Here is a 27,709-nt window from a genome sequence, read left to right on the forward strand (position 1 = left end):
AACACGACTGAGTGACTTCACTTCCCCTTTTCACTTTCAAGCACTGGAGAAGGAAATGGCGACCCACTCCAGTGTTCTTTCTTGCCTGGAGAACCTCAGGGACGGCAGAGCCTGGTGGGCTGCCGTCTATGGGGTCGCACAGAGTGGGACACAACTGAAGTGACTTAGCAGCAGCAGCAGCAGGAAAAAGCTATGACAAATCTAGACAGCCTATTAAAAAAGCAGAGACATCACTTTGCTGACAAAGGTCCGTTTAGTCAAGGCCATGGTTTTTACAGTCGTCATCTATGAATGTGAGAGCTGGACCGAAGGCTGAGCACTGAAGAACTGATACTTTCAAACTGTGGTGTTGGAGAAGATGTTCTTGAGAGTCCCGTGGACAGCAAAGAGATCAAACCAGTCAATCTTAAAGGAAACCAGACCTGAATACTCCTTGGAAAGACTGATGCTGAAGTTCCAATATTTTGGCTACCTGTTGCAAAGAGCTAACTTATTGGAAAAGACCCTGATACTGGGAAAAATTGAAGGCAGAAGGAGAAGAAGGCAACAGAGGATGAGATGATTGGATGGCATCATTGATTCAGTGGACATGAGTTTAAGCAAATTCTGGGAGATGGGGAGGGACAGGGAAGCCTGGCATGCTGCAACCCATGGGGTCGCACAACTTGGAGACTGACTAACAATGTATATGCTTAAATTTTACTACTGAAAAATAGAATTGAACCTGTTTGGGCAATTTGGTGCCCTGAAAATTGAACTTCAAATTCATGAAAGTCTAGTCTAGTGAAAGTGTCAGTCACTCAGTTGTGTCCAACTCTTTGTGACACCATGGACTGTAGTCCAACAGGCTCCTCTGTCCACAGAATTCTCCAGGCAAGAATACTGGAGTGGGTAGCCGTTCCCTTTTCCAGTGGATCTTCCCAACCCAAGGATTATACCCAGGTCTCCTGTATCGCAGACAGATACTTTACCATCTGAGCCACCAGGGAAGCCCCAAATTTATGAGTGTCTAATAAACATAAATAAGTATTATTATAAAGAAATGTTTCTTACAGGACAGTTTCACATAGTGTAAAGCACACGTCTTTAAGCTTACGTCAACACGGTTCACCTCTGAACATGGCATTCTGATGATTTACATATCAGAAGTGAGGATAAGCTAGAACTTTAAAAAGATGTATTTTAAAACTGGTATCAGTGTTGAGAAAATGCTGAATTAAGAATTGTTTTTAGAAAGTATAGTAAGACAAGGCTGTATATTATCACCCTGATTTTTAACTTCAATGCAGAGTACATCATTGAGAAACGCTGGGCTGGAGGAAGTACAAGCTGGAATCAGGATTGTCGGGGAAAATATCAATAACCTCAGATATGCAGATGACACCACCCTTATGGCAGAAAGTGAAGAACTAAAAAGCTTCTTGATGAAAGTGAAAAAGGAGAGTGAAAAAGTTGGCTTAAAGCTCAACATTCAGAAAACTGAGATCATGGCATCTGGTCCCATCAATTCATGGCAAATAGATGGGCTAACAGTGGAAACAGTGAGAGACTTTATTTTTCTGGGCTCCAAATCACTGCAGATGGTGATTGCAGCCATGAGATTAAAAGACGCTTGCTCCTTGGAAGAGAAGTTATGGCCAACCTAGATAGCATATTAAAAAGCAGGGACTTTACTTCGCCAACAAAGGTCCATCTAGTCAAGGCTATGGTTTTTCCAGTAGTCATGTATGGATGTGAGAATTGAACTATAAAGAAAGCTGAGCGCCGAAGAATTGATGCTTCTGAACTGTGGTGTTGGATAGACTCTTGAGAGTCCCTTGGACTGCAAGGAGATCCAACCAGTCCATCCTGAAGGAGATCAGTCCTGGGTGTTCACTGGAAGGACTGATGCTAAAGCTGAAACTCCCAATACTTTGGCCACCTGATGCGGAGAGCTGACTCATTTGAAAAGACCCTGATGCTGGGAAAGATTGAGGGCCAGGGGAGAAGGGGACGACAGAGGATGAGATGGTTGGATGGCATCACTGACACAATGGACATGGGTTTGGGTGGACTCCAGGAGTTGGTGATGGACAGGGAGGCGTGGTGTGCTGCGGTTCATGGGGTCACAAAGAGTCGGACACAACTGAGCGACTGAACTGAACTGAAACCCTATTTTAAAATTCCTTCAAGGTTATCACATTTAAATCCCTTGCTAAGGAACTTAGATGTACTAAAAGTCTGTAATTAGTCACTCAGTTGTGTCTGACTCTTTGTGACCCCATGAACTGTAGCCCATCAGGCTCCTCCCTTCATGGGGATTCTCCAGCCAAGAATACTACAGTGGGTTGCCAAGCCCTCCTCCAGGGGATCTTCCCAACCCAGCTCTCCCACATTGCAGATTCTTTACCATCTGAGCCACCAAGGTCTAGCTAACAAAAACATTATGAATGGCATCACACTCCAGTATTCACGCCTGGAAAATCCCATGGACAGAGGAGCCTGGTAGGCTGCAGTTCATGGGGTAGCCAAGAGTGGGACACGACTGTGACTTCACTTTCACTTTCATGCATTGGAGAAGGAAATGGCAACCCACTCCAGTGTTCTTGCCTGGAGAATCCCAGGGACAGGAGAGCCTGGTGGGCTATAGGGTCGCACAGAGTCGGACATGACTGAAGCAACTTGGCAGCAGCACCAGAGTAAGTTATCTTACAAAACCATCTATCCAAAAAAAAAAAAAAAAAACCCCAAAAAAACCCTGCTATCTTATATACTCTACAACTATCAAATGTTTCAAAATATAATAGATTAGAAAAGTTTTTATTGAGGATTAGAGCTGTTTCTTATGACACAGCAGTGTGATATATTTTCAATACATGGAAAATGAGGTGCAGAAAGGAAGGCTAGGAAAAGATGACCAAGAAACACCTACAAAATATTGATTAAACTAAGGCTGCACCTACACAGGTGGGCGGAGATATCTACCCATCAATACATGTTAACAGCTATTTGTGAAATAATGCAAACTACTACTGATAGGCAAATAGTTTTGGAAAAGTCTGAAGCTTCTGTCAAAATGATGTGAAAGGAACCTTGGAAGTGGTGGAATTACTGGAACTAAAAATAAATAAGCCAAAATTTCATGTTCAACTTTAATGTATACCATGGTTAGAGAAAAGCTATGAGCGGAAAAAAAGCATATTTACCACAAAGCTTCAGTGAATTCAATTTAAGCTTTTGCATTTCTTATATATCTGTTTCATGACTCTATCCTTTCTTAACGATCTTCCAAAAAGATAAGACACTTCACCTTTTTTTAGAATAGAATAACTCATTGCAGTTACTGTATGTATTCAGGGAAAAAAATGAAAGTGTTACTCAAGTCATCTCCAACTCTTTATGACTCCGTGGTCTGTAGCCTGCCAGGCTCCTCTCACGGAATTCTCAAGAAGGCAAGACAATTTCCTTCTCCAGGGGATCTTCCCAACCCAGGGACTGAATCCAGGTCTCCTGCATTGCAGGCAGATTTTTTACCACTAGCGCCACCTGGGAAGTCCCTTCTTACAGCTCTTCCCAAAAAATAAGACTTTACCCTTTTTTAGAATGGAATAAAACTCACTGCAGTTATTATATGTATCCATGAAACCCTTACATAAATCTAACCTAGAGTCCAGGAACCTTATTTTTCCTGTATCCTAAATATTCAATACTTTGCTATCTTGACTAGAAAGGAAAAGATGATAAAGAAATGCACAAAATGCAATGGATTAGTCAATCCAATTGGTTATATGAAGTGGTGTAATTATAGCACAAAGATGACAATACTCGGGCTTCCCTCGTGGCTCAGCAGTAAACAATCTGCCTGCCAATGCAGGAGACAACAGTTTGATCCCTGGTCTGGGAAGATCCCCCACACGCCATGGAGCAACTAAGCCTGTGTGTTTCAACAACTACTGAGCATACCTGCTGCAACTGCTGAAGCCTGTGTGCCTGGAGCCTGTGCTCCACAACGAGAGAAGCCACTGCAATGAGAAGCCCATGCACCACAACTAGAGAGTAGCCGCCTGCTCACGACAACTAGAGAAAAGCCCAAGCAGCAATAAATAAGTAATTTTTAAAAATGGCAATACTCAATTCCAGTGATCCCCAACCTTTTGGCACCAGGGATGGGTCTCGTGGAAGACAATTTTTCCACAGACTGGGGGTAAGGGGAAAGGTTTTGGATGATTCACGTGCATTACATTTATTGTGCACTCTATTATTATTACATCAACTCCACCTCAGATTACCAGGCATTAAATCCCAGAGGCTGGGGACCCCCATGCTCTAGTCAGTAAAATTAGAAGCCATCAAAAATTTCAAAATACAACTGACCCTTGAACAACAAAAGGGTTAGGGGCTCATTCATCCTCTATGAATCCAGGGGTTGAAAATCAAGTGTTAACATAGCCAGCCCTCTATATACAGTTCCACATCTGCAAACTCAACCAACCACTGATCATGTAGTACTATCATATTTTCTATGAAAATATGAAAACAATCTGAGTGGGAATTCGCTGATGGTCCAGGAGTTAGGACTTTACACTTTCAGTGTCAAGGGCCCAGGGAGTTCAATCTCTGGTCAGGGAACTAAGATCACACAAGATGTTGAGGGTAGGGTGGGCAGGGGTGGAGTGGATGTGTGTAGGGTGTGTATGTGGCAGTGGGGGGGGGGGGAGTGTCTGTAGAATCTGAGTTTAAACAGACTCATGCAGATCAAACCCATGTTGTTTAAGTGTCAACGGCATTCTAACCTAAAAGCATTGATGCATTCTGATAATTCCAGGGTAAGATGAAACAGAAGATAAACTAGAACTTACAGAGATAGACTTTAAATTTGCTATCAGTATTTATTACAAGATGTGTATGTTCTGGGTTTATACATGATAGCTGATGAGCAGTAAATAATACATAGAAAACTTTGCTCCTTTTAGGTATGTGTGTGCTAAGTCACTTCAGTCACATCTGATACATCTGACCCTATGGACTGTAGCCTACCAGGCTCCTCTGTCCAAGGGATTCTCCAGACAATATTACTGGAGTGGGTTGCCATGCCCTCCTTCAGAGGATCTTCCCGACCCAGGGATCGAACCCCAGTCTCTTGAGTCTCCTGCATTGGCAGGCTGGTCCTTTACCAATACAGCCACCAGGGAAGACCCACTGTCTTAAAGCCTATGTTTAAATGCTTATTAAAATATCTAATAATGCTGATCTTCATCACCCTTTTATTCTTACTTCTGTAAATTTATATGTAAAATGACTTTAAAATACAAAAAATTTGTAAAAATGGTCCATTAGACCCAAATGGTAAATTATGACTATTTCCCCTAGTATGAGGATTAAAAAAAAAAAACAGAAAACCTTGAGAACAACAAGTGCCATTTCCAACTGCTACCTTAGAAAGGCAGTTCGACTAATGTATCTCTTGTTGATCTATAGTGGATGGCTGCCTCAAGCTTGAATGCTGAAAAATGGGTCTTAAAAACATCTGTTCTATTTTCACCAAAGAATAACTGTCTAGAATGACTACCTATGTTATTTTGCCTAAAAAAAAAGAAAATAAATCATTGTGGACTGCCTTGTAGCTTTCTCATTACATTTTATTCATCTCTGTAAACTTCAATAATAACTGTATCCCTGAAAGACAAAGCCACTCTCATAAAGCCAAATGAAACTAAGTTCCTGGGGTTTGAATCAAGGTGCTATGAATTTGCCTCCATTTTAGTGCTGTGAGTCAAATCACATCCTTCACAAAACGAACAGTGTACTCAACACAATAAAAACTCATTTTAAAAACTCAGCATTAAAAACATGTCCTAGTGTACTATGCCCAAAATGCTGATTACTGGATTTATTTAAAATAGACTATGCTGTTGGAGTAAGAACACCTCATAGAAATTCCCTTACTTCAGATTTCAATTCACTTACATCTCCAAACTATCCCAAAAAAGCATTTCACACTCTAAGGGAATGGCCCTCATTTCTCTAATATTTTAAGTTTCTTCAAATCTAAGAAAGAGCTTTAGAAAAGCCGATGACTAAGGGGTGCCCATGAGACACCTAAAAACACAATAGTAACCACACTGAAGAAGGTTATAGTTTCATGGAATAATAAAATTCCAAAATCTATACTATACAGTTCAGTACTCTTTCTACCAATTTAATTCAAGTCAAACCTTATTGGCCTCCAAATTCTAGCACATAACCAAATTATGACTTAAATAGCATACCATTCCAGATCCTAATGTGATCAACTTTTCATTCAAGTTAATAATGTTCAACAAGGTCTTTCAAAGTTATAACCAAATAGAAATAATGTGAAAACTCAAGTAGAGAATATTTTTTACCAGTTTTTATCAAGTTCTAAATGATGTCAAGCATTAAACTGAATACTTAAATCATAATGACCTATTTTACAACTACATGAAAAACATTTGTTGACTACTGTTCACATCTATTTCATCTCATTACAATCTATGAATAGAAAATGTACATTAGGAAAGCAAGCTTAACATCTAGAAAACACTAAGGTGCTTTATCTACTTACACAACAGTATTATCTCATTAGCATTCATTCCCCCCAAAGAAAAAGATGTGAATAATAAAGAATATATTCATTCATCCTTTAACATATGAGCATTTCCAACCACAAGGACTAACAATGCTGACTTGGTATTATGAGAAAGACTGACTCTAACTACACACAGCTATAATTTTCAAAGTGGTTCCAAGAACCAAACTGACACATTTTTAAAAGTAAGATGCAGGACTTCTCCTGGTGGTCTAGTGGTTAAGAATCCACCTGCCAATCAAGGGGACAGGTTTGATTTCTGGTCCGGGAAGATTCCACATGCCTTGGGAGCCTGTGTGCCAAAACAACGGAGTCCTGCACTCCAGAGCCCTCAGAGTGCAACTACAGAAGCCAGCCTGCCCTAGAGCCAGTGCACCTCAATAAGAGAAACCACTGCAATGAGAAGCTCGAACACTGCAACTACAAAGTAGCCCTTGCTTACTTCAAGTCTACGTGATGCAATGATGACCCAGCACAGACAAAAATAAAAGAGAGAAATATATTTAAAAACTTTTAGAAAGGCAAAATGTAAATTATACATGTATATTGTTTTTTATATAATTATAATATTAACTTAAAAAAACTGTACAGTAAAGGGACTTCCCTGGAAATCCAGCGGTTTATGACTCAGTGCTAACAGTATAGCAGTGCAGGCTGGATCCCTGGTTAGGGATGTAAGACTCCGCATGCCACATGGTAAGGTAAGGGAGTATCCTATCAAATTATTCTTATTCCTTTTACCAAATCTTTCAAGGGACTTAACACAAAATTACAACTAATTATAAAGATGTAGAACCATAATGTCTATCTGCCATAAAAGATGGAAGAAAATGTATATGTCACAAGAATAAAAACCTGTTAATCTGTATTTCAACCAGATTTCACAACTCCAAAAGAAAAAATAGTTTTAAAATATTAAATATGTTAAACCCAAGAGGAAAAACTTAAGTCTTAAAAAAATTACAAATTAGCTTGAAATGTCAGGCTTCCTATGTAACATGTTTATGTGTCATTAACTTGCTAAATAAGATAATAAAAACAAAGCATCTTACATGTGAACTCACTGGGAAAACATTTTTTCTATTGGCTTTTCAATATGCCAGAACATTATACCATATATCCAGCTTAAGAGAACCTAAGGAACTCCTCATTTTCCCATCATCTCCAACTTTACCAGCTGAGAATTACATTTTTGGCAATCTTTTTTTTTTTTTTTGCCATGCCACATGGTTTACAGGGTATCTCAGCTCCCTGATCAGGAATCAAACCCAGGTCCTCAGCAGTGAAAAGTGCAGAGTCTTAATCACTGGACCACCAGGGAATTACCAATTTTCCTAGCAATCTTTAGTTAGCAAAATCAACTATTTAAGCAAATACTTAATCAAAAAAATTAATTATGAGACTAGAAAGATTTTAAAATATATGCCATTACTGTTTAAGAAATCAAATACAAAGCCACTAATTAGGTTTAAAAAAGAAACTTTGAATCTTAAGACTTTTCAAAACCAACTTTCTAGTTTAGGCCATATAGTGTCTTCTTGAGGCCATTTCTAGACACGCTAACTTATGTTTTATAATTTCATGTAAATCTCACAGGCTGGCTGAAAAGGCAAATCTGAAGGAACCAAACATGTTTGTAAAGTGGTAAAATTTTAGAGTAAGCCAGGTGAAATTGTGACCTGACCAACAAGAACAGAAAGTTCAGATGGCTTAATTTTTTTAATTATAATTTTTAAACAAAAGTATAGCTGATTTACAATACTGTGTTTCAGATGCACAGCAGTGATTCAGTTTTGTGTGTGTGTGTATATATATATATATATACACACACACACATACTTTTCAGATTCTTTGTCACCATAGGTTATTATAAAATATTGAATATAGTTTCCTATACTATACAGTAAGTCCTAGTTGTTTATTTTATAGATAGTAGTGTGTATATGTTAATCCCAAATTCCTAATTTATCCCTTTCCCCCTCCCAATTGGTAACCCCTAAGTTTTTTATGTCTGTGAGTCTGTTTCATAAATAAGTTCATTTATGGCTTCATTATAAGTTCATGAACTTCATAAGTTCATTCATTTTAGATTCTACATACAAGTGATATCAAATGTGGAATTCCCTGGTGGTCTAGTTTAAGACTCTGCACTTCCAAATCAGATGGGATGGGTTCAATCCCTGGTTGGGAAACTAAGATCCCACATGCTGTGAAGCACAGCCAAAATATTAAAAAAAAAAAAAATTTTTTTAAGTGATATAAAACATTTGTCTTTGTCTTACTTCACTAAGTACAGTAACGTCTAAGTTCATCTATGTTGCTGCAAATAGCATTATTTCATTCCTTTTTATAACTAATACCCCACTGTATGTACACATACACACATATATATATAATTCCATTATCTTCTTCATCTACTCACCTATCAATAGACACTTGCTTCCACGTCATGGCTATTATAGTGTTGCTATGAACAATGAAGTGCCTATATCTTCTCAAATTAGTTTTCTCCAAATATAAGTCCAGGAGTGGGACTGCTGTATCATATGGCAGTTCTATTTTCAGTTTTTAAAAGAGCCTCCATAGGGACTGCACCACTGTGAATTCCCACCAACATGCAGTAAGGTCCCCTTTTCTCCATACCCTCTATTTCTTCTTGATGTGTGCTCAGTCATGCTAGACTGTTTGCAATCCCATGGACTACACCAGCCAGGCTCCTCTGTCCATAGGATTCTCCAGGCAAGAATACTGGAGTGCGTTGCCATTTCCTTCTCCAGGAAATCATCCCAACCCAGGGATCAAACCCAAGGCTCTTACGTCTCCTGAATTGGCAGGCAGGTTAACACTAGTGCCACCTGGGAAGCCCATTCCCTCTTCAGTATTTATTTGTAAACTTTTTGATGATGGTCATTCTGACCAGTGTGAGGTGATATCTCATTGTAATTGTGATTTGCATTTCTCTAATAATTAGCCACACATGATGGTGTGGGAACTCACCTAGAGCCAAATACCCTGGAACGTGAAGTCGAATGGGCCTTAGGAAGTATTACTATGATCAGTTAGTGGAGGTGATGGAATTCCAGCTGAGCTATTTCAAATCTTAAAAGGTGATGCTGTTAAAAGTGATACACTCTATATGCCAGCAAATTTGGAAAACTCAGCAGTGGCCATAGAACTGGAAGAGGTCACTTTTCATTTCAATCCCAAAGAAAGGAAATGTCAAAGAACGTTCAAACTACTGTACAATTGTGCTCATTTAACATGCTAACAAGGTATTGCTCAATTCCTTCAAGCGAGGCTTCAGAATGACGTTAAATGAGAACTTCCAGATGTACTGGAAAACTTTCAGATGGATTTAGAAAAGGCAGAGGAACCAGAAATCAAATTGCCAACATCTGCTGGATCATAGAAAAAGCAAGCAAATTCCAGAAAAACATCTACTTCTACTTCACTGATTATGCTAAACCCTTTGACTGTGCAGATCACAACAAACTGTGGAAAATTCTTAAAAGAGATAGGAATACCAGAACACCTTATCTGCCTCCTGAGAAACCTATATGCAGAAGCAACAGTTAGAAGTGGACATGGAATAGACTGGTTCAAAACTAGGAAAGGAGTATGTCAAGGCTGTATATATACTGTCACCCTGGTTATTTAAATTCTATGCCAAATATATCATGTGAAACACTGGGCTACATGAATCACAAGCTAGAATCAAGATTGCCAGGAGAAATATCAACAAGCTCAGATATGAAGATGATACCACCCTAATGGCACAAAGCATAGAGGAACTAAAGAGCCTCTTAATAAGGGTAAAGGAGGAGAGAGGAAAAACTGGCTTAAAACTCAACATTCAAAAAACTAAGATCATGAATCCAGTCCCACCACTCCATGGCAAACAGGGACAGACTTTATTTTCTTGGACTCCAAAATCACTGTGGATGGCAACTGCAGCCATGAAATTAAAAGTCACTTGCTCTATGGAATGCTATGACAAACCCAGACAGAGTATTAAAAAGCAGAGACATCACTTTGCTGACAAAGGGCCATCTAGTCAAAGCTATGGCTTTTCCAGCAGTCATGTATGGATATGAGAGTTGGACCATTAAGAAGGCTGAGTGCCTAAGAAATGATGCTTTCGAATTGTGGTGCTGGAGAATGAGAGGGTAACAAGCAGGAAGGCCAGGGGTCTCCAAACGGAGAAAATAGGTTGCAAGTGTCAGACATTTTTTTATCGGAGAAGGCAATGGCACCCCACTCCAGTACTCTTGCCTGGAAAATCCCATGGATGGAGGAGCCTGGTGGGCCCCAGTACATGGGATCGCGAAGAGTTGGGACATGACTGAGCGACTTCACTTTCACTTTTCATTTTCATGCATTTGGAGAAGGAAATGGCAACCCACTCCAGTGTTCTTGCCTGGAGAATCCCAGGGACGGGGGAGCCTGGTGGGCTGCCATCTATGGGGTCGCAGAGTTGGACATGACTGAAGCGACTTAGCAGTAGCAGCAAGCAGCAGGAAGAAACAAACTAGTGTTACATTTTTTTCCCCTTCTCTATACAAATTTAAAAAGAGGTTTCTCTTAAAACTCTTGTGTTGCCATAATGACAACTGGTTCCACCTGAACTTATCTCAAACCTTGAGCTAACCACTGCATTTTTCTTATGGCAATGTTTTGTCTTAAACTGTGTTAATGTACCATGCATTTACCTCAGACTCTGTTTTCAAGTTGGTTCCAACTAAAGGCTCAGAACCATCATGACAAACCAGTATGTTATACTCATACGTTGTTCTCCTAATCTATGTTAACGAAACTATATATTTGTATGGGCATCTGCCTTTCTTCAAGATTCATGTCAATCATTTTATGGCATGGAATGACTCACCTGGTGCCAAGATTATCTCAAAATGGATCTTGTGGGTGAGGGGCCTGGTGCCATTCTGAGTTTTAAGGCATTTCCTTTCTCTAATTAGCAGACTGCTAATAGCATTCCAATCCCAAAGAAAGGCAATGCCAAAGAATGCTCAAACTACCGCACAATTGCACTCATCTCACATGCTAGTAAAGTAATGCTCAAAATTTTCCAAGCCAGGCTTCAGCAATACGTGAACTGCAAACTTCCTGATGCTCAAGCTGGTTTTAGAAGAGGCAAAGGAACCAGAGATCAAATTGCCAACATCCGCTCTATCATTGAAAAAGCAAGAGAGTTCCAGAAAAACATCTATTTCTGCTTTATTGACTATGCCAAAGCCTTTGACTGTGGATCACAATAAACTGTGGAAAATTCTGAAAGAGATGGGAATACCAGACCACCTGACCTGCCTTTGAGAAACCTATAGGCAGGTCAGGAAACAACAATTAGAACCGGACATGGAACAACGGACTGGTTCCAAATAGGAAAAGGAGTGCGTCAAGGCTGTATATTGTCACCCTGCTTATTTAACTGATATGCAGAGTACATCATGAGAAATGCTGGGCTGGAAGAAGCTCAAGGTGGAATCAAGATTGCCGGGAAAAATATCAATAACCTCAGATATGCAGATGACACCACTCTAATGGCAGAAAGTGAAGAGGAACTAAAAAGCCTCTTGATGAAACTGAAAGAGGAGAGTGAAAAAGTTGGCTTAAAGCTCAACATTCAGAAAATGAAGATCATGGCATCTGGTCCCATCAGTTCATGGCAAATAGATGGGGAAACAGTGGAAACAGTGTCAGGCTTTATTTTTGGGGGCTCCAAAATCACTGCAGATGGTGACTGCAGCCATGAAATTAAAAGATGCTTACTCCTTAGAAGAAAAGTTATGACCAACCTAGATAGCATATTCAAAAGCAGAGACATTGCTTTGCCAACAAAGGTCCGTCTAGTCAAGGCTATGGTTTTCCCAGTGGTCATGTGTGGATGTGAGAGTTAAGGCTGTGAAGAAAGCTGAGCACCGAAGAATTGATGCTTTTGAACTGTGGTGTTAGAGAAGACTCTTGAGAGTTCGTTGGACTGCAAGCAGATCCAACCAGTCCATTCTGAAGGAGATCAGCCCTGGGATTTCTTTGGAAGGAATGATGCTAAAGCTGAAACTCCAGTACTTTGGCCACCTCATGCAAAGAGTTGACTCACTGGAAGACTCTGATGCTGGGAGGGACTGGGGGCAGGAGAAGAAGGGGGCGACCGAAGATGAGATGGCTGGATGGCGTCACTGACTCGATGGACGTGAGTCTGAGTGAACTCCGGGAGTTGGTGATGGATAGGGAGGCGTTGGCGTGCTGGGGTTCATGGAGTCGCAAAGAGTCGGACACGACTCAGTGACTGAACTGAACTGAACTGAACTGAAGAGCTATATAACGTCCAGCTAAAGACTATCAGGATGGTAGTCTTTCTACCCGTTCTGATGTCTCTGTCAGAAGCTTTCTCTCTTTTATACTTTAATAAAACTTTATTACACAAAAGCTCAGAGAGATTAAGCCTCATCTCTCGCCCCAGACTGAATTCTTCTCCTTTGGAGGCCAAGAATCCTAGCGTCTTTCATGGTTTAGCAATAACCTTTCAAGAAGACTCTTGAGAGTCCCTTGCACAGCAACACAAGCAAACCAGTCAATCCTAAAGGAAATCAACTCTGAATATTCATTGGAAGGACTGCCGCTGAAGCTGAACCTCCTATACTTTGGTCACCTGATGTGAAGGGCTGACTCACTGGGAAATACCCTTGATGCTTGGAAAGACTGAAGGCAGCAAGAGAAGGAAACAACAGAGGATGAGATGGTGGCATCACTGACTCAATGGACATGAGTTTAAGCAAACTCTGGGAGACGGTGAGGGACAGGGAAGCCTGGTGTGCTGCAGTCCACGGGGTCACAAAGAGTCGGACACGACTTAGTGACTGAACCACCAACACCATTCCAATGTCAGAAAATGAAAAGGAAATAAAGAGCCTCTTGACGAGGTGAAAGATGAGAGTGAAAAAGCTGGCTTAAAACTCAACATTCAAAAAACTACGATCATGGCATCTGGTCCCATCGCTTCAATGGCAAATAGACGGGGAAAAAGCAGAAACAGTGACAGATTGTATTTTCTTGGACTCCAAAATTACTGCAGATGGTGACTGCAGCCATGAAATTAAAAGACGCTTGCTCCTTGAAAAAAAGGTATGACAAACCTACACAGTGTATTAAAAAGCAGAGACATCACTTTGCAGACAAAGGTCAGTATAGTCAAAGCTATGGTTTTTCCAGTAGTCATATATGGATATGCTAGTTGGACCAAAGGCTGAGCACTGAAGAATTGAGCCTTTCAAATTGTGGTGCTGCAGAAGACCCTTGAGTGTCCCTTGCAAAGCAAATAGATCAAGCCCAGTCAATCCTAAAGGAAATTAACCCTGAATAGTCACTGGAAGGACTGATGTTGAACTTGAAGCTCTAATACTTTGGCTACCTGATGCAAAGAGCCGACTCACTGGAGAAGACCCTGATGCTGGCAAAGACTGAAGGCAAGAGAAGAGGGTGATAGAGGATGAAATGGTTTGATGGCATCACAAACTCAATGTACATGAGTTTGAGCAAACTCTGCAAGATAGGACAGGGAAGCCTGGCGTGCTGCAGTCCACAAGTTCACAAAGAGTCAGACACAACTTAGCAACTGAACAACAATAATAATAATCAGCTGAAGTGACTATCTGTATGTTGCCCATTGGTATGTCTTTTGGAGAAATGTCTTTTTAGGTCTCTGTCATACAGTTAGACTTTAGATAAATGCCTGAATAGCTAATGAAAAACTCCCTCCTGTATCATTTCTGTTCTAAGTCAATTAATAATGGCCAAATCAAAGTCATCTTTCCGTTCTTCAAAAAGAAATGGTTCCTACAGCTGTAAAAGTAAGAGTTGGTAATCTGGCACAAAACTGATAATACCCTGCGAATATAGCACGATATATTAGAGTAATATATAGGACAAAAACTTAACCTGGTTATCAACTTCCTAACCATCAGGCTATAGGAAACTTGGAAAGGTTAGTAAAGATATTCATAGAATTTCAAAGAGGCCCTCAAGAAACTTATTTTAAACTGAGATAGGTGTTTAAAAAGTCAGTTAATTATATATTTCACGGTTAGTGTCAGATGTCTGGTCACTAAGTCGTGTCCAACTCTTTTGAGACCCCATGCACTGTGGTTCACCAGAGGGTCCTCTGTCCATAGGACTTCCCAGGCAAGAATACTGGAGTAGGTTGCTGTCTCCTTTTCCAGGGGCTCTGCCCCACCCAGAGACTGAACTTACATCTCTTGCATTATCAGGAAGATTCTTTACCACAGAGACAGCAAGAAAGCCCAGTGTCAGCTGTTTTCACTGCTACTATAGTACTGACAACTAGCAGAAAGAGAATAGTGGTCAAAAGAAATGATACAAATCAGCTTATTTATAAAACAGAAACACAGACTTAGAAAACAAAGATGGGTGGAAGGGGTAGTTTCAGAATTTGGGATAGACAGGCATACACCAGTATATTTAAAATGGATAACCAACAAGAACATACTGGATAGCATAGGGAACTCTGCTTAATGTTTGTAGCAGTCTGGATGGGAGGGGAGTTTGGGGGAGAATGGATACATGCATATATATATGTATGGCTGAGCTGCTCTTCTGTACACCTGAAACTATCACAACAGTGTTAATGGGTTATATTCCAATATAAAATAAAAAGTTAAAAAAAAAACCTAAATGCTCTTTAAAAAAATTTTAAAAAGGGGGCCCACATCTGTGGAACTACTAAAATGCGTTATCTTGGAGGCCACACTGGGGAAACTGGCAGACCTGAATAAGTGAAGAAATAAGTTCTTAATGGCAAAAGTCACTAAGCACAGACTGCCTGGGAGAAAACACAATATACAACAGATAGAAGCTTACCCATAAAATAAACATATTTGACATAAAAAACTACATGAATCAAGAAAAAAAACAATAAACAGAACAAGCAGCTAACAGTCATAAAAAAGACACTGTGTATCACTAGCATTTAAGGTTCACAAAATATAAAAGACAACAAATTCTTTCTACCATATTTATGAAATCTTACAGATTAGATTAATAGTAATCCAGTCAGTCGATCTATGAGGAGCAAACATCTTGAGCATTAGCAAACTTATGAAGTGGTCATTCAAGGATCATTTCTGAAGGACAAAATGGTACATTTTGGTATCAATCACCAAGATTTAATACTACCATATGATGATGATTTACATAACAACACTAAATCTGGATTTGAGGTGGGGGCGGGAGGGGGAAATAAAAGCAAAAAAAACAGTAATTTCAATGTTTTCTAATTATAATACATCTATACCACCCAATACCATGGTATGATAAGGAAAATAAGGTTAAATCTGTATGTGCAGACAGGAAAATGTCTATGATACATTAATTAACTGAACACAAAAATTTATAAATAAGGTGTATTCCCAATTTGTTTAACTTAAAAAGAACACATATTCTTTATAAATGCAAAGAAAAAATTTGAAGAGACTCAACTTTGGTAAATGAGATTTAAGCTGGGATTGGCAGATAAGCACACCAACATGCCTACACTAGAGGGAAGTTCACTTGTTACCGTAGGGCATTTTGTATCATTTCACTTTTTATATGAAGCTTTGTGACTCTGAATTTAAAAGAGGCAGAGCTTACATAAAGTTATATGGTTCAAAATATAAAGTACTAATAACCATAGTTCTTAAACATTTCACATCCTAAGGATAAATTCCTAAATTCATGGTGGCAAAAACTAAAAATAAATAAATAAATAAATAAATCCACAGGTGGCAAGATTAATTTTAAACTTTTTCCGTATATGAATTTTCAAAAATTAAAGTAATAGTAACATCTTAATTCCAAACCACCAGTCTCGTATTTTTAAGGAACAAAATTTCCCAAGACTGAACCATAAAACAAAGTGAAAGAAAACACCCTGTAATCATTAATTTTCAAATCATTCAATAAAGTTTTGTATACAATTGGCTGGGGGTAGGGGAGCCCAAGCCATAAAGATGGTCCAGCAACTGGACAGGATCTTCTGAGACTGAGGAAAGCACACTGTAACAACAATACCCTCAGCATTCCGCCAAGTCTTCCATTTAACCTGAGCCTTTACATTACCAATAACTCTCTGAACAACAATTTTTTAAAATATGAAAAGCACTACTCACAGAACTGATTGCCACACATGTGGCACCCTGACACAATGAAGTTATAACCTGCTTTGAAAAAAGTGTTAGTCGCTCAATCGTGTCCAACTCCATGGATTGTAGTCCGCCAGGCTCCTTTGTTCATGGGGTTTTTCAGGCAAGAATACTAGAGTGGGTTGCCATTTCCTTCTCTAGGGATCTTCCTGACCCAGGGACTGAACCCAGGTCTTCCACATTGCAGGAAGTTCTTTACCATCTAAGCCACCGAGGGAAGCCTACAATATGCTTTGCTTTTAGCAAAAGCAGAAGAATGCATGCTTAGTCACTCAGTTGTGTCCAGCTCTTTACAATCCCATGGGCAGTAATCTGCCAGCTCCTCTGGCCATGGGATTCTCCAGGCAAGAATAATGGAGTGGGTTGCTATTTCCTACTCCAGGGGAGCAGAAGAATTAGATCAAGTAATTAAAATCTAGGCAGAATTTTAGAATGTGAGTTAGGGGTTAAAGTGCTACAATCTGACTTTCCAACATAACATCTACAATTAACTCAAAAGAAAATTTACCATTTAAAAAATTATAAAGCATAAAAGTGGCAAGTAACTAAATTAGCTCATATGCAAAGCACTCAGAACAATGTGTGGCACAAAGTACGTACTGTTAAGTGTTTATAAAAACATTTAAACAGTTGTTTCATCACTAAAGATTAACCTGTGTCCCCAGTTCTCCCACCCTAGCCTACATAAACTAGGCACAAATGACATTTGAAAATCTTTCAACACTATCTCAACTGTTTGTGAGAAATACAGTTAGCATATTTGAGCTCCTTGGAGGTACCAATTTCTTGAAAAATCAAAAATCAAATTTTCTCTCTCCAACAAATTCATACTTCTATTTCATAATTATTTCAAAATTCCTGTCACATAAGAGCATACATCTTAATCAAAAATAAATATATACTGAAGACATTCAGGAGCTACTAACTGTGACAAAAACAAGATACAAAGAAATACAATTTTTATTTTTTTAAAAGAGAAAAGGAAGAGCCTGGGAATATGTGAACCATGAAATATAGGATTTTAAATCTAGGAAGTGATTTTTGCTTTTTTCCGTTTTAAATCTTTCTGAATATTAGAATATTCAAAAAGGCAGTATGCTTATTACAACATTTCACGTTGTTACATATGAACTATATTAATGATCACTATAATAAAGGATAAATACTAACATTTTACAAAAATACTAAGGAAAACGCTGAAGACAAAATAATTAGCAAAAGAAAAGGAAAATAATGACCAACATCATATAGTTCTCTCCACCAGATTCTGTGGAAAACAATTCAAATGCACTATCATCTTTAATTCTCAAATTATTTTTATTCTAGTGGTTAAAAAAAAAACTTGACCAGGGCTATAAAGCTAAAAACAGTAGCACTGAGATATTAATCCCAGTTCTGTCTCCAAAACTCAAGTACTGCTACATTACACAGCCATTACCAATAGGAAGAATAGAAAAAAGGAATTTAGACTTATTCTCTATCAGCTAACAGATTTTCCTACAAGAATATCTATTTGAAACAAAAAAATAGGTACACAAGAAAATAAACTTATAAATACATACCTCTACTTCATCTCCTTCACTAATTTCTTTTTTTATATCAGGTGGTGGTGGTAACCTAACTTCATTGAATGGAACCTGGCGTTCTGGCTGCCAACTGAAGGATTAGAAAATGAATGAACTTTAATATATACTATTCTAATACTCCTTAATATAGAAGCTATATAGTCTATGGTTAGCACTGTAAATTTTTCAAATCAATCATTTAGCTTTCCCCCCAAAAAAACAACCTCTGCTTAAAAACTTTTTCTAAGCAGAATGTTGAGCTAGAACAGATTTTGCATAGCTCTTGATGAAGTTCATAGGTAATTAACGTCATTGATAATAATTACATACTACCTTCCTAATCATTCATTCTAAGGTGACAGCACATACATCATTCTGCAAATGAAAAAGGCTAAGCTCATAGCAATGACTCAGATTTAAAATGTCATTCATCACTGCTACACAGTGATCAACTTGCTGCAAACATTTTTACAACTAAATGACCTGTCAAAGGAACACAATTCCAAAGATTATAAAATAAACTGCATAATTCTTTTTTAGTGTACACGTTCACAGAAATATAGAAAACTAGTCAATATTATTCTGAACAGTAAATTACAAAAAGATTTATTTTTCTTACAATTTCTTTTCTACAATGAACACATATAATTAAAACCTAGAAAAAAATATTTTAATCTTTGTAATAAATACAAATGTATTAAAACTACTGCTTTAGCTGTGCTTTTTGTGTGCTATATTTTATAACTAAGTTGATAAAATTAAAATGCTTTCCTATTTTAGGTTCTAATAAATCATTCATATGCCTGGGAGGTACAACAGCACATAATATATTCCTATGGCTTCTAAGAGTTGGACTCGACTGAGCAATTGAACTGAACTGAACCGATGGGCTTCTGTAAGCCAATGATAGGCAAAAAAGAGACAAGTAAAAGATATTGGAGTGCTTTCTTTTCATCTTTACTGTCTAAATAACAGGTGCTCAAAGACAGGAATCTTCTCAACACTTGTTTCTACATGAAACAGCTGTTGGGCAGATAGCTCTTCACGTAGTTCCAGAAACAGCTTAAAAGGGAAAGCTGCCCAATTCTTTTCTGACCTTCAATTATACAGTGCTTCTTTATAATCCTTCCTAACCAAGCTTAGCACACATCTTTGACATTTTTAGCCCTTTACCTAACCTTTGCAATATCTATGAAACTGTTTATTATTCCTTAAGACTAATCAAGCAATTTAAGGCAGCCTAATATACTTATTTCGCTAAAATGGCATTTGGAAGGCCTTATATAGTATCATTTAAAAATTCTGGGTTTTAAGAAGTATGCATGTTATAATTATATCCATGCCATCTTTTTTGCAAAAACTGATTCATTGTTCACATGTGATTTAGCAAAGAAAGGGGTCTTGGAAAAAGTGACAAGTGAATGGTGAGCAAAAAACCAGGTGAAGTCATCAAGAACTAAAAATCATTTTAACTCAAAAAGATAATCAAACCAAAGAACCCCCACCTAAAAGCACCTTCATTTTCCGATCACAAAAGGAATATCCAAAAGCAGCAGTTTGGCACTACCAATCGTCAAAATTAGGATCTCTATCAATAAAAAATAACTTACTTGTTCTCAAAAACAACTGTAAGGGAGTCTTCATGAACATCTTTGATAAATCCCTGTAAAAAAATTAAAAGGAAATAAATATTCAATTAAATGTTACCTTAACTCTAAACCACTGTATTAGAGATACAAAGACAATATGGAATACTGATAACTCAGAGCTTGGAATAGGCTGATCAGGTTTTGCTTTCCATGTCCATCATTTATGAGTTGTGTTGACCCTGCAGATTACCTAACCTCTCTTTCATGATTACAACAGATATTAAATGACACTGTATTACTGTCAATCAAAATTGCAATATTCTCAACCTTTGCCAAACGCTCACACACTCTGAACCACTAGGCACTTAAATTCTTTTCTTATTACTACTACTACTAAGTCGCTTCAGTCGTGTCCAACTCTATGCGACCCCATAGACGGCAGCCCACCAGGCTCCCCCGTCCCTGGGATTCTCCAGGCAAAAACACTGGAGTGGGTTGCCATTTCCTTCTCCAATGTATGAAAGTGAAAAGTGAAAGTGAAGTCGCTCAGTCGTGTCCGACTAGTAGTGACCCCATGGACTGCAGCCCACCAAGCTTCTCCGTCCATGGGATTTCCCAGGCAAGAGTACTAGACCCCATAATATACAGTATCAACTAGCTAAATAAATACACAAACTTGTAGTACTTCTTTAAAACATGTCCTCATCAATTGCCAAAAATATTTAAATACTATGTGTCAGGTATTATTTTAAGCAAATTAGCAAACTAAAGACTAAGAAACAAACTGACAGTGGAAAAACCAAAAGTAAATAGATCAGCACTGCCACCTCGGAAAATCGTTGGAACTAACGAAAGTCTTAAGAGAGGAGAAGGTAACAGATGAGGCTGAAAAATCATTTTACTTTAATAATGCAGGATGATCAATCACAAAATATGTAAGTCATGTATCTAGTTTCTCAATGCCCTCCTCCCACATTTGCTACTCAACTGTATGATTCCGTAATTTTGCCTGGATCGCCCTTCAGCTCCAAATGCCTGTGATCGATTTAATTGCGTGCTATGGGGCATTTCAATGCATATATCTTCATGCAAGGCCTAAAACTCAAAGATACTTTCCAGAGTGCAGTAGTAGCTCCTGACTTGCAATTCTGAAGACTGTTCTCCTCTCAAAGGTAGAGATGCCATTCAGTTGAAGCTGTGATTTTTCTAATCACACTACAACAATGACTTCTCAGCCAGTCTCTACTTCTACTAGTTTATCTGCACATCTACTTTCAGCAATCATTTGGTCACCAGCAAATCTCTCTTTATTATACTCTTGCCATTTGTAAGGTAAAGAATTTGTAAGGTAAGGAATATTTTCTCAAAAACTGAGAATTACCAAATTCATAAATATTAGAGTAAGACATATCTTTCCATAGGAGATCAGCCAAACTTTCACTAATGCCTCCTAGTACTTAACAAACAAAAATAAAAGTGTTTGAAATGTTCCATTAATCTTTATCATTTCTATATAATTTGTATATTGGGTAAGGTCAACCAGAGCTCCAAATCATTGGAAAATTCTACTGTTATAATAAAAATCTTCTCCTATCTAAAAATCAGTGCTTATACCTCTCCCCACTCCTACTTTACATACACCACAAACATCAGCATCAGCTTTGGGCGCACACATTTTTCACATTTATAGGAAAAAAGATAACTCTGGAACCTACTCTTATTGCTAGTACCTTTCAGGTATGAGATTAAATAAAGTAAAAACTTGATACCCAAGTAAAGTGTATTTGGACTGTAGTGAACAATTAAAGGACATGTTCTAATCCCCATACCCTAGATTCTTGTGATAAAGAACTTCTAATGGTCAGATCTCTATAAAATTGACACACTGATACAGAACACAGTAAACACTTCTCAATTCACGAGAATAATGGTGTTTCCTAGATACTCAAAGAGATGGCAGGGTTAGGTCTCTGCCAAAATGAGGGTCAGGAAATGCCAAATAACAATGGCAACATTTTCCTGCACACGATTTTATGACTAAGTATCCCTAACTTCTCTCTTCCTTGTTAGTCCAGCCTTTGGGGATTTGGTCTCTTCCTATTCATACTCATCTGGCCCAGAAACCTATTTCTCAGTACTCTGACATTTCCTTTTCTTTTCTTCATGTATATACAAACGCAGAAGATTTCAAGCCATCATAAAATGGTCCCTTAACTTGTTCATTCATACAGCTGGGTATATATTTACAGTTGAATCTCTTAACTACAATTTAAAATAATCATGGATAAGTGACAAGGCACTTTAACATATTTAAAGTACAATCAAAACGTTTTAGGAAGCCATCCCTGATGAAAAAAAGCATTATACAGTCAAAACTCAGGAATGCCAAAAATTATATGTAAACCATGAGTAAGAGAGGGATGAAGGGAATAGGAGGAAAATCTGAGCACTTGAACTAATTGAAGAACTGTTTTTTTCTAAAGCAATTCAAAATAAAATAACCTAAAATAAAAATTTTAAAGACAACTCAAAGATTCAGTAAGGTCCCAAGTCAACCAAAATTAATTTTCCTTTCTAGCTAAAAATAAACAGCTGAAAAATAAAACAAATCAAAAAAATAGTCTACTAACAACAGCGAAGTCCTAGAAATACCCTCAACAACACAAAAACTGCACACAACCTATGTGCTGACATGTGTAAAACTTAATTAATGAATTAGAATATTTAGAAAAATGTAAACCACATCTCATTTTTACATCTTGATATTTTAAACTTGTCAATATACATTAAATGGAATTCCACTGAAACACTAAGGACTGTAATTCTGTTGAGGGAATAAGAAGTTGCACTTTAGTAACAAGAAAGCTTTCAAAATGACAACTTTTAAATGATGGTAGGGAAAAACAAGAAAACACTATCCATACCAAATACTAAAATTTATTTTAAAGCTACAGTAAAAAAGACCAAAAAAAGACAAGGTATTTGGTAATTTTTAGGTGGGAGCTTAAATAGCCAATAGAAAGAACAAAGTGCGGGCTCCAAATATCTGCCTAACTGAAACATACATTTTTCAAGTTACAGAACACTACAGCTGAAAAACAGGTTTTTCAATTCGATTGGGGTAATCATAAGGGTGACACCACCCTTATAGCAGAAAGCAAAGAGGAAGTAAAGAGCCCTCTTGATGAAAGTTTAAGAGGAGAGTGAAAAAGCTGGCTTAAAACGCAATATTTAGAAAACAAAGATCATGGCACCCGGTCTCATCACTTCATGGCAAATAGATGGGGAAACAATGGAAAGCATGAGAGACTTCTACTTTCTTGGGTTCCAAAATAACTACATATGGTGACTATAGCCATGAAATGAAAAGACGCTTGCTCCTTGGAAGAAAAGGAGCAACCTAGACAGCATCTTAAAAGGCAGAGTTTGCCAACAAAGGTCCATCTAGTCAAAGCTATGGTTTTTCCAATAGTCACATATGGATGTGAGAGTCATAAAGAGCTGAGTGCCGAAGAACAGATGCTTTTGAACTGTGGTGTTGAAGACTCTTGCCAGTCCCTTGGACTGCAAGGAGATCAAACCAGTCAATCCTAAAGGAAATCAGTCCTGAATATTCACTGGAAGGACTGATGCTGAAGCTGAAACTCTAATATTTTGGCCATGTGATGCGAAGAACTGACTCATTGGAAAAGACCCTGATGCTGGGAAAGACTGAAGGCACAGGGAGAAGGGGACAACAGAGGATGAGATGGTTGGATGGCATTACTGACTCAACAGACATGAGTTTGAGCAAGCACCGGGAGTTGGTGATGGACAGGGAAGCCTGGAGTGCTGTGGACCATGGGGTCGCAAACAGTCAGACACGAGTGAGTGACTGAACTGAATCATAGGGGGGAAAATCCTATAGTTTAAGTAACAATAAACATGATATGAATGAATTTCAGGAATTCAAAGGTTGAGGTTATACAGTCAAAAGTCAGAACAGATGAATTACGGACCCTGGCTATGGGAAAGCCACTCGGAAAATAAGCAGACCTTCCAGATCCCACAATTTCTTTTTAAGACCTTCCAGATGCCTCATTCTCACTGCAAAGAAAGAGAAGCTGAAACTATACACATATATACAGCCCCCAAGTTTTACTCCCTAGATTATAAATGCTGAACCTAAAATTTCATCTTGGGACTTCCTGGTGGTCCAGTGGCTAAGACTCTGGCCCCCAATGGAGGGGGCCCGAATTCAATCCCTGGTCAGGAAACTAGATCCCATATGCTGAAACTAAAGACTCCACAAAATATTTATTTTTTAAAATAAATATTAAAAAACCTCATCTTCTGTCTGGAACACTTTCCATTAAATCCTTATAAATTAAATAATAGAATGCTTTTGCTAATTCATGTTTTTAAACTCCAAAAAGTCAAGTCTGATAACAATACTATTTTGAAGAAATAAGGCACCTTTCCTAAAAAGCCTATTTAAGGTAAAGTCCCAGAACAAAACATCAAAATCTAATTTACCTACCTTGTTTAAAATACTGATCAATTTATCAGAGGCTCTGCTTGAGTGATGGCTTAGAAATCTACAGAGATCCATAAATCCCTTTGAAAACATTCCCACTAAATTCATTAGGAACACATCATACTAGTCTAAAAAAATTTCTTGGCCTGCAAAGTGTCATTTCAAATTCACTTGCTACTTAGGCTTCTCAAAATCCTGTAATGACCTCCTATTATTGCAATTCATTACAACACAAAATTTACTTATCCTATAAAGAAGGAAAAAGAAACTTAAAAAAACATTCAGGGTCTTCCCTGGTGGCTCTGTGGTAAAGAATCCACCTGCCAATACAGGAGACACTGGTTCAATCCCTGGTCCAGGAAGAGCCCAAGTGCCATGGAGCAACTAAGCCCGTGTGCCACAACTACTGAGCCTGTGCTCTAAAGCTGGGGAGCCGAAACTAGTGAAGCCCAAGTATCCCAGAGTCCACAAGAGAAGCCACCAGCACAATCAAAAGCCCAACTATAGCGTAGCCCCCACTTGCCACAACTAGATAAAGCATGTGCTTTCAATGAAGACTCAGCAGAGCCTCCCCCTAAAATAAGTAAATCAATCAATAAATTTAAAAAAATCTTAATACTCAGCAAACTACTAACAGAAGTCTTACAGCTTAAATCCTTAAAACAAGATGTAAGTGGAAGCCCATACCCCAAAACCCTAAAGCCGTTAAGTCTTAAACTTCAAAATTCTTGTTAGAAGCATTTACTGATTATCAATAGACTGAGCAAAAGGGCCATCAAGAAACAGAATAATCTTCCTAATTGGAAACTATATTTTTTCCTTAATATTTACTTGGCAGGGTCAGGTCTTTGAGGCAGCACGCAAGATCTTCACTGTAGCATTTGGAATCTTTAGCTGTGGCATGTGGAATCTGGTTCCCTGACCAAGGACAGAACCCCAAGTGCAGAGTCTTAAGCCACTGGACCATCAGAGAAGACCACCACAGAAGTCTATGTTTTTAATGACTCTAATCCCAAGTGGTAAAAGCAAAGGACCATCATTTTATTCTCCTAAGCAAGCAAAGAAACTCTCACAGTCACATGACTGCCTCCTTCAAATCTGATCAAGTATTCCTATAAAATTTAAGATCTATTCCAGTTTCTCCTCTTTAAAGACTTTCTCAGGATCAGTGGCATGAAATTTAAAAAAAAAAGGTTATATTTATTTAGCACAACAGTCAAATTAACTACATTTTAGTCATCTTTTCCAATGTGTTAGGACATTACCACCCTTATGGCAAAAAGTGAAGAACTAAAGAGCCTCTTGATGAAAGTGAAAGAGGAGAGTGAAAAAGTTGACTTAAAGCTCAACATCCAGAAAACTAAGATCATGGCATCCAGTCCCATCACTTAATCGCAGACAGACGGGGAAACAGTGGAGACAGTGGCTAACTTTATTTTTCTGGGCTCTAAAATCACTGCAGATGGTGATTGCAGCCATGAAATTAAAAGACGCTTTATTAAAAAGCAGGGACATTTCTTCCTCAACAAAGGTCCATCTAGTCAAGGCTATGGTTTTTCCAGTGGTCATGTATGGATGTGAGAGTTTATAAAGAAAGCTGAGCACCGAAGAATTGATGCTTTTGAACTGTGGTGTTGGAGAAGACTCTTCAGAGTCCCTTGGACCACAAGGAGATCCAACCAGTCCATCCTAAAGGAGATCAGTCCTGGGTGTTCATTGGAAGGACTGATGTTGAAGCTGAAATTCCAATACTTTGGCCACCTGATGCGAAGGGCTGACTCACTGGCAAAGACCCTGATGTCGGGAAAGATTGAGGGCAGGAGGAAAAGGGGACGACAGAGGATGAGATGGTTGGATGGCATCATCAATTCGATGGATATGGGTTTGGGTGGACTCCGGGAATCGGTGATGGACAGAGACGCGTGGCATGCTGCGGTTCATGGGGTCACAGATAGTCGGACACGACTGAGGGAACTGAACTAGGCCATTACAATTGATGGCGCAATTACTGAAGCAAATTTATGATAAAATATTGCATTTCTAAATAAATAAATGTTGTATTTCTGAACATAAACTGACAAAGAACAGACCTGTGGTTGCCAAGGGGGAGTAGAGTGGAGGAGGGATGGATCGGGAGTTTGACACTAGCTGATGCACACTATTATATACAGGACAGAAAAACAACAAGGTCTTACAGTATAACACAGGGAACTATATTCTATATCCTGTAACAAATTATAAGGGGAAAGAATATGAAAATATGTATATATGCAAACCAAATCACTTACACTTAGCTGTACAACAGAAACAAACACATTGTAAATCACCTATACTTCAATAAAATATTTTAAAAATAAACTAAAATAAATTCTCAATATATTAAGAGGGACAGGCTTCAGTTTGTTAGATCCTATAGGGCCTTTCCTCTGACTGGGTACACTCTCCATTTTCCCAACCTCCACAGTTAAAGTTCATTGCTGCAGGTAAATGTAATTACAAAAACATAACCCCTGAGAAAGGAAAAGGTTAATAGCATAATTTATGAAAAATCTGACTTCAGGTTTTTGTTTTTAAAAAATTGACAAAATGGATGTTCACTTGTTATTCTTTGATCAATTATCAGTTTAGTGATTCTCTGGCCCCAGTCTACCTTCCCAGCTCATCAATTCTAACATTCTAAGTCCCTAAAATCAGGATGCTTCCTAGAATTGATGGCATCTTAAAACAGCAAACAGCTGAATGGCTGCCAGGATATAAATGTCACTGTTAAGCATGCTCAAACTTGGTTTGCTTGCAATTTTCTGTGGCACTTGACTGCAACCCCTTGATAATTCAATCTGCAAACCAATGAAGTACCATTTTAGGAAGGATTTAGGTTTCTTACCAGAAGGTTGTTATGTTGACACCTTCTGATAAAATCAAGAAAGCACCAGCATCAAAACTTGCAGAGTGAGTGAAAATTCTTGGAAGAAAATCCTGGAGATAATAGAGGAGAGCTCTTTTAATGTATGCTTGCAACATCAATGCTCTCCATGGCACTGAGGAAAATATTGTAAGAAGAAACACGATCATCTGAACATAAAGATGTCACAGCCAATTTATTTTGCTTGTACTTTCCATTTTATGAATCTTAAGTGTTCAAAGATAATCTTTCACTAAGTATACAACAAGAGTTCTAAAAGATAAAACTATGACTACTCAGATCAATTGGCAACATTTGTTCTTAGTGCTTCTTACAA

The 27,709-nt window shown here is 38.3% G+C and overlaps 1 protein-coding gene across 4 annotated transcripts in view; it reads right to left on the reverse strand.

The window, feature by feature from the left end:
* Positions 1-27,709, reverse strand: part of FXR1 (FMR1 autosomal homolog 1) — a 69,913-nt gene that overhangs the window by 28,854 nt on the left and 13,350 nt on the right. For all 4 annotated transcript variants that reach the window (XM_068979087.1, XM_068979078.1, XM_068979073.1 and 1 more), the window contains exons 3-4: positions 19,976-20,028; positions 18,363-18,456 (exon numbers count right to left, since the gene is read on the reverse strand). In XM_068979087.1, the coding sequence (XP_068835188.1) occupies positions 18,363-18,456; positions 19,976-20,028 (147 nt within the window). The remainder of the gene's footprint in view (positions 1-18,362; positions 18,457-19,975; positions 20,029-27,709) is intronic.

This window comes from Capricornis sumatraensis, chromosome 1 (assembly GCF_032405125.1).
Source record: "Capricornis sumatraensis isolate serow.1 chromosome 1, serow.2, whole genome shotgun sequence".
Taxonomy (NCBI): Eukaryota; Metazoa; Chordata; class Mammalia; order Artiodactyla; family Bovidae; genus Capricornis; species Capricornis sumatraensis.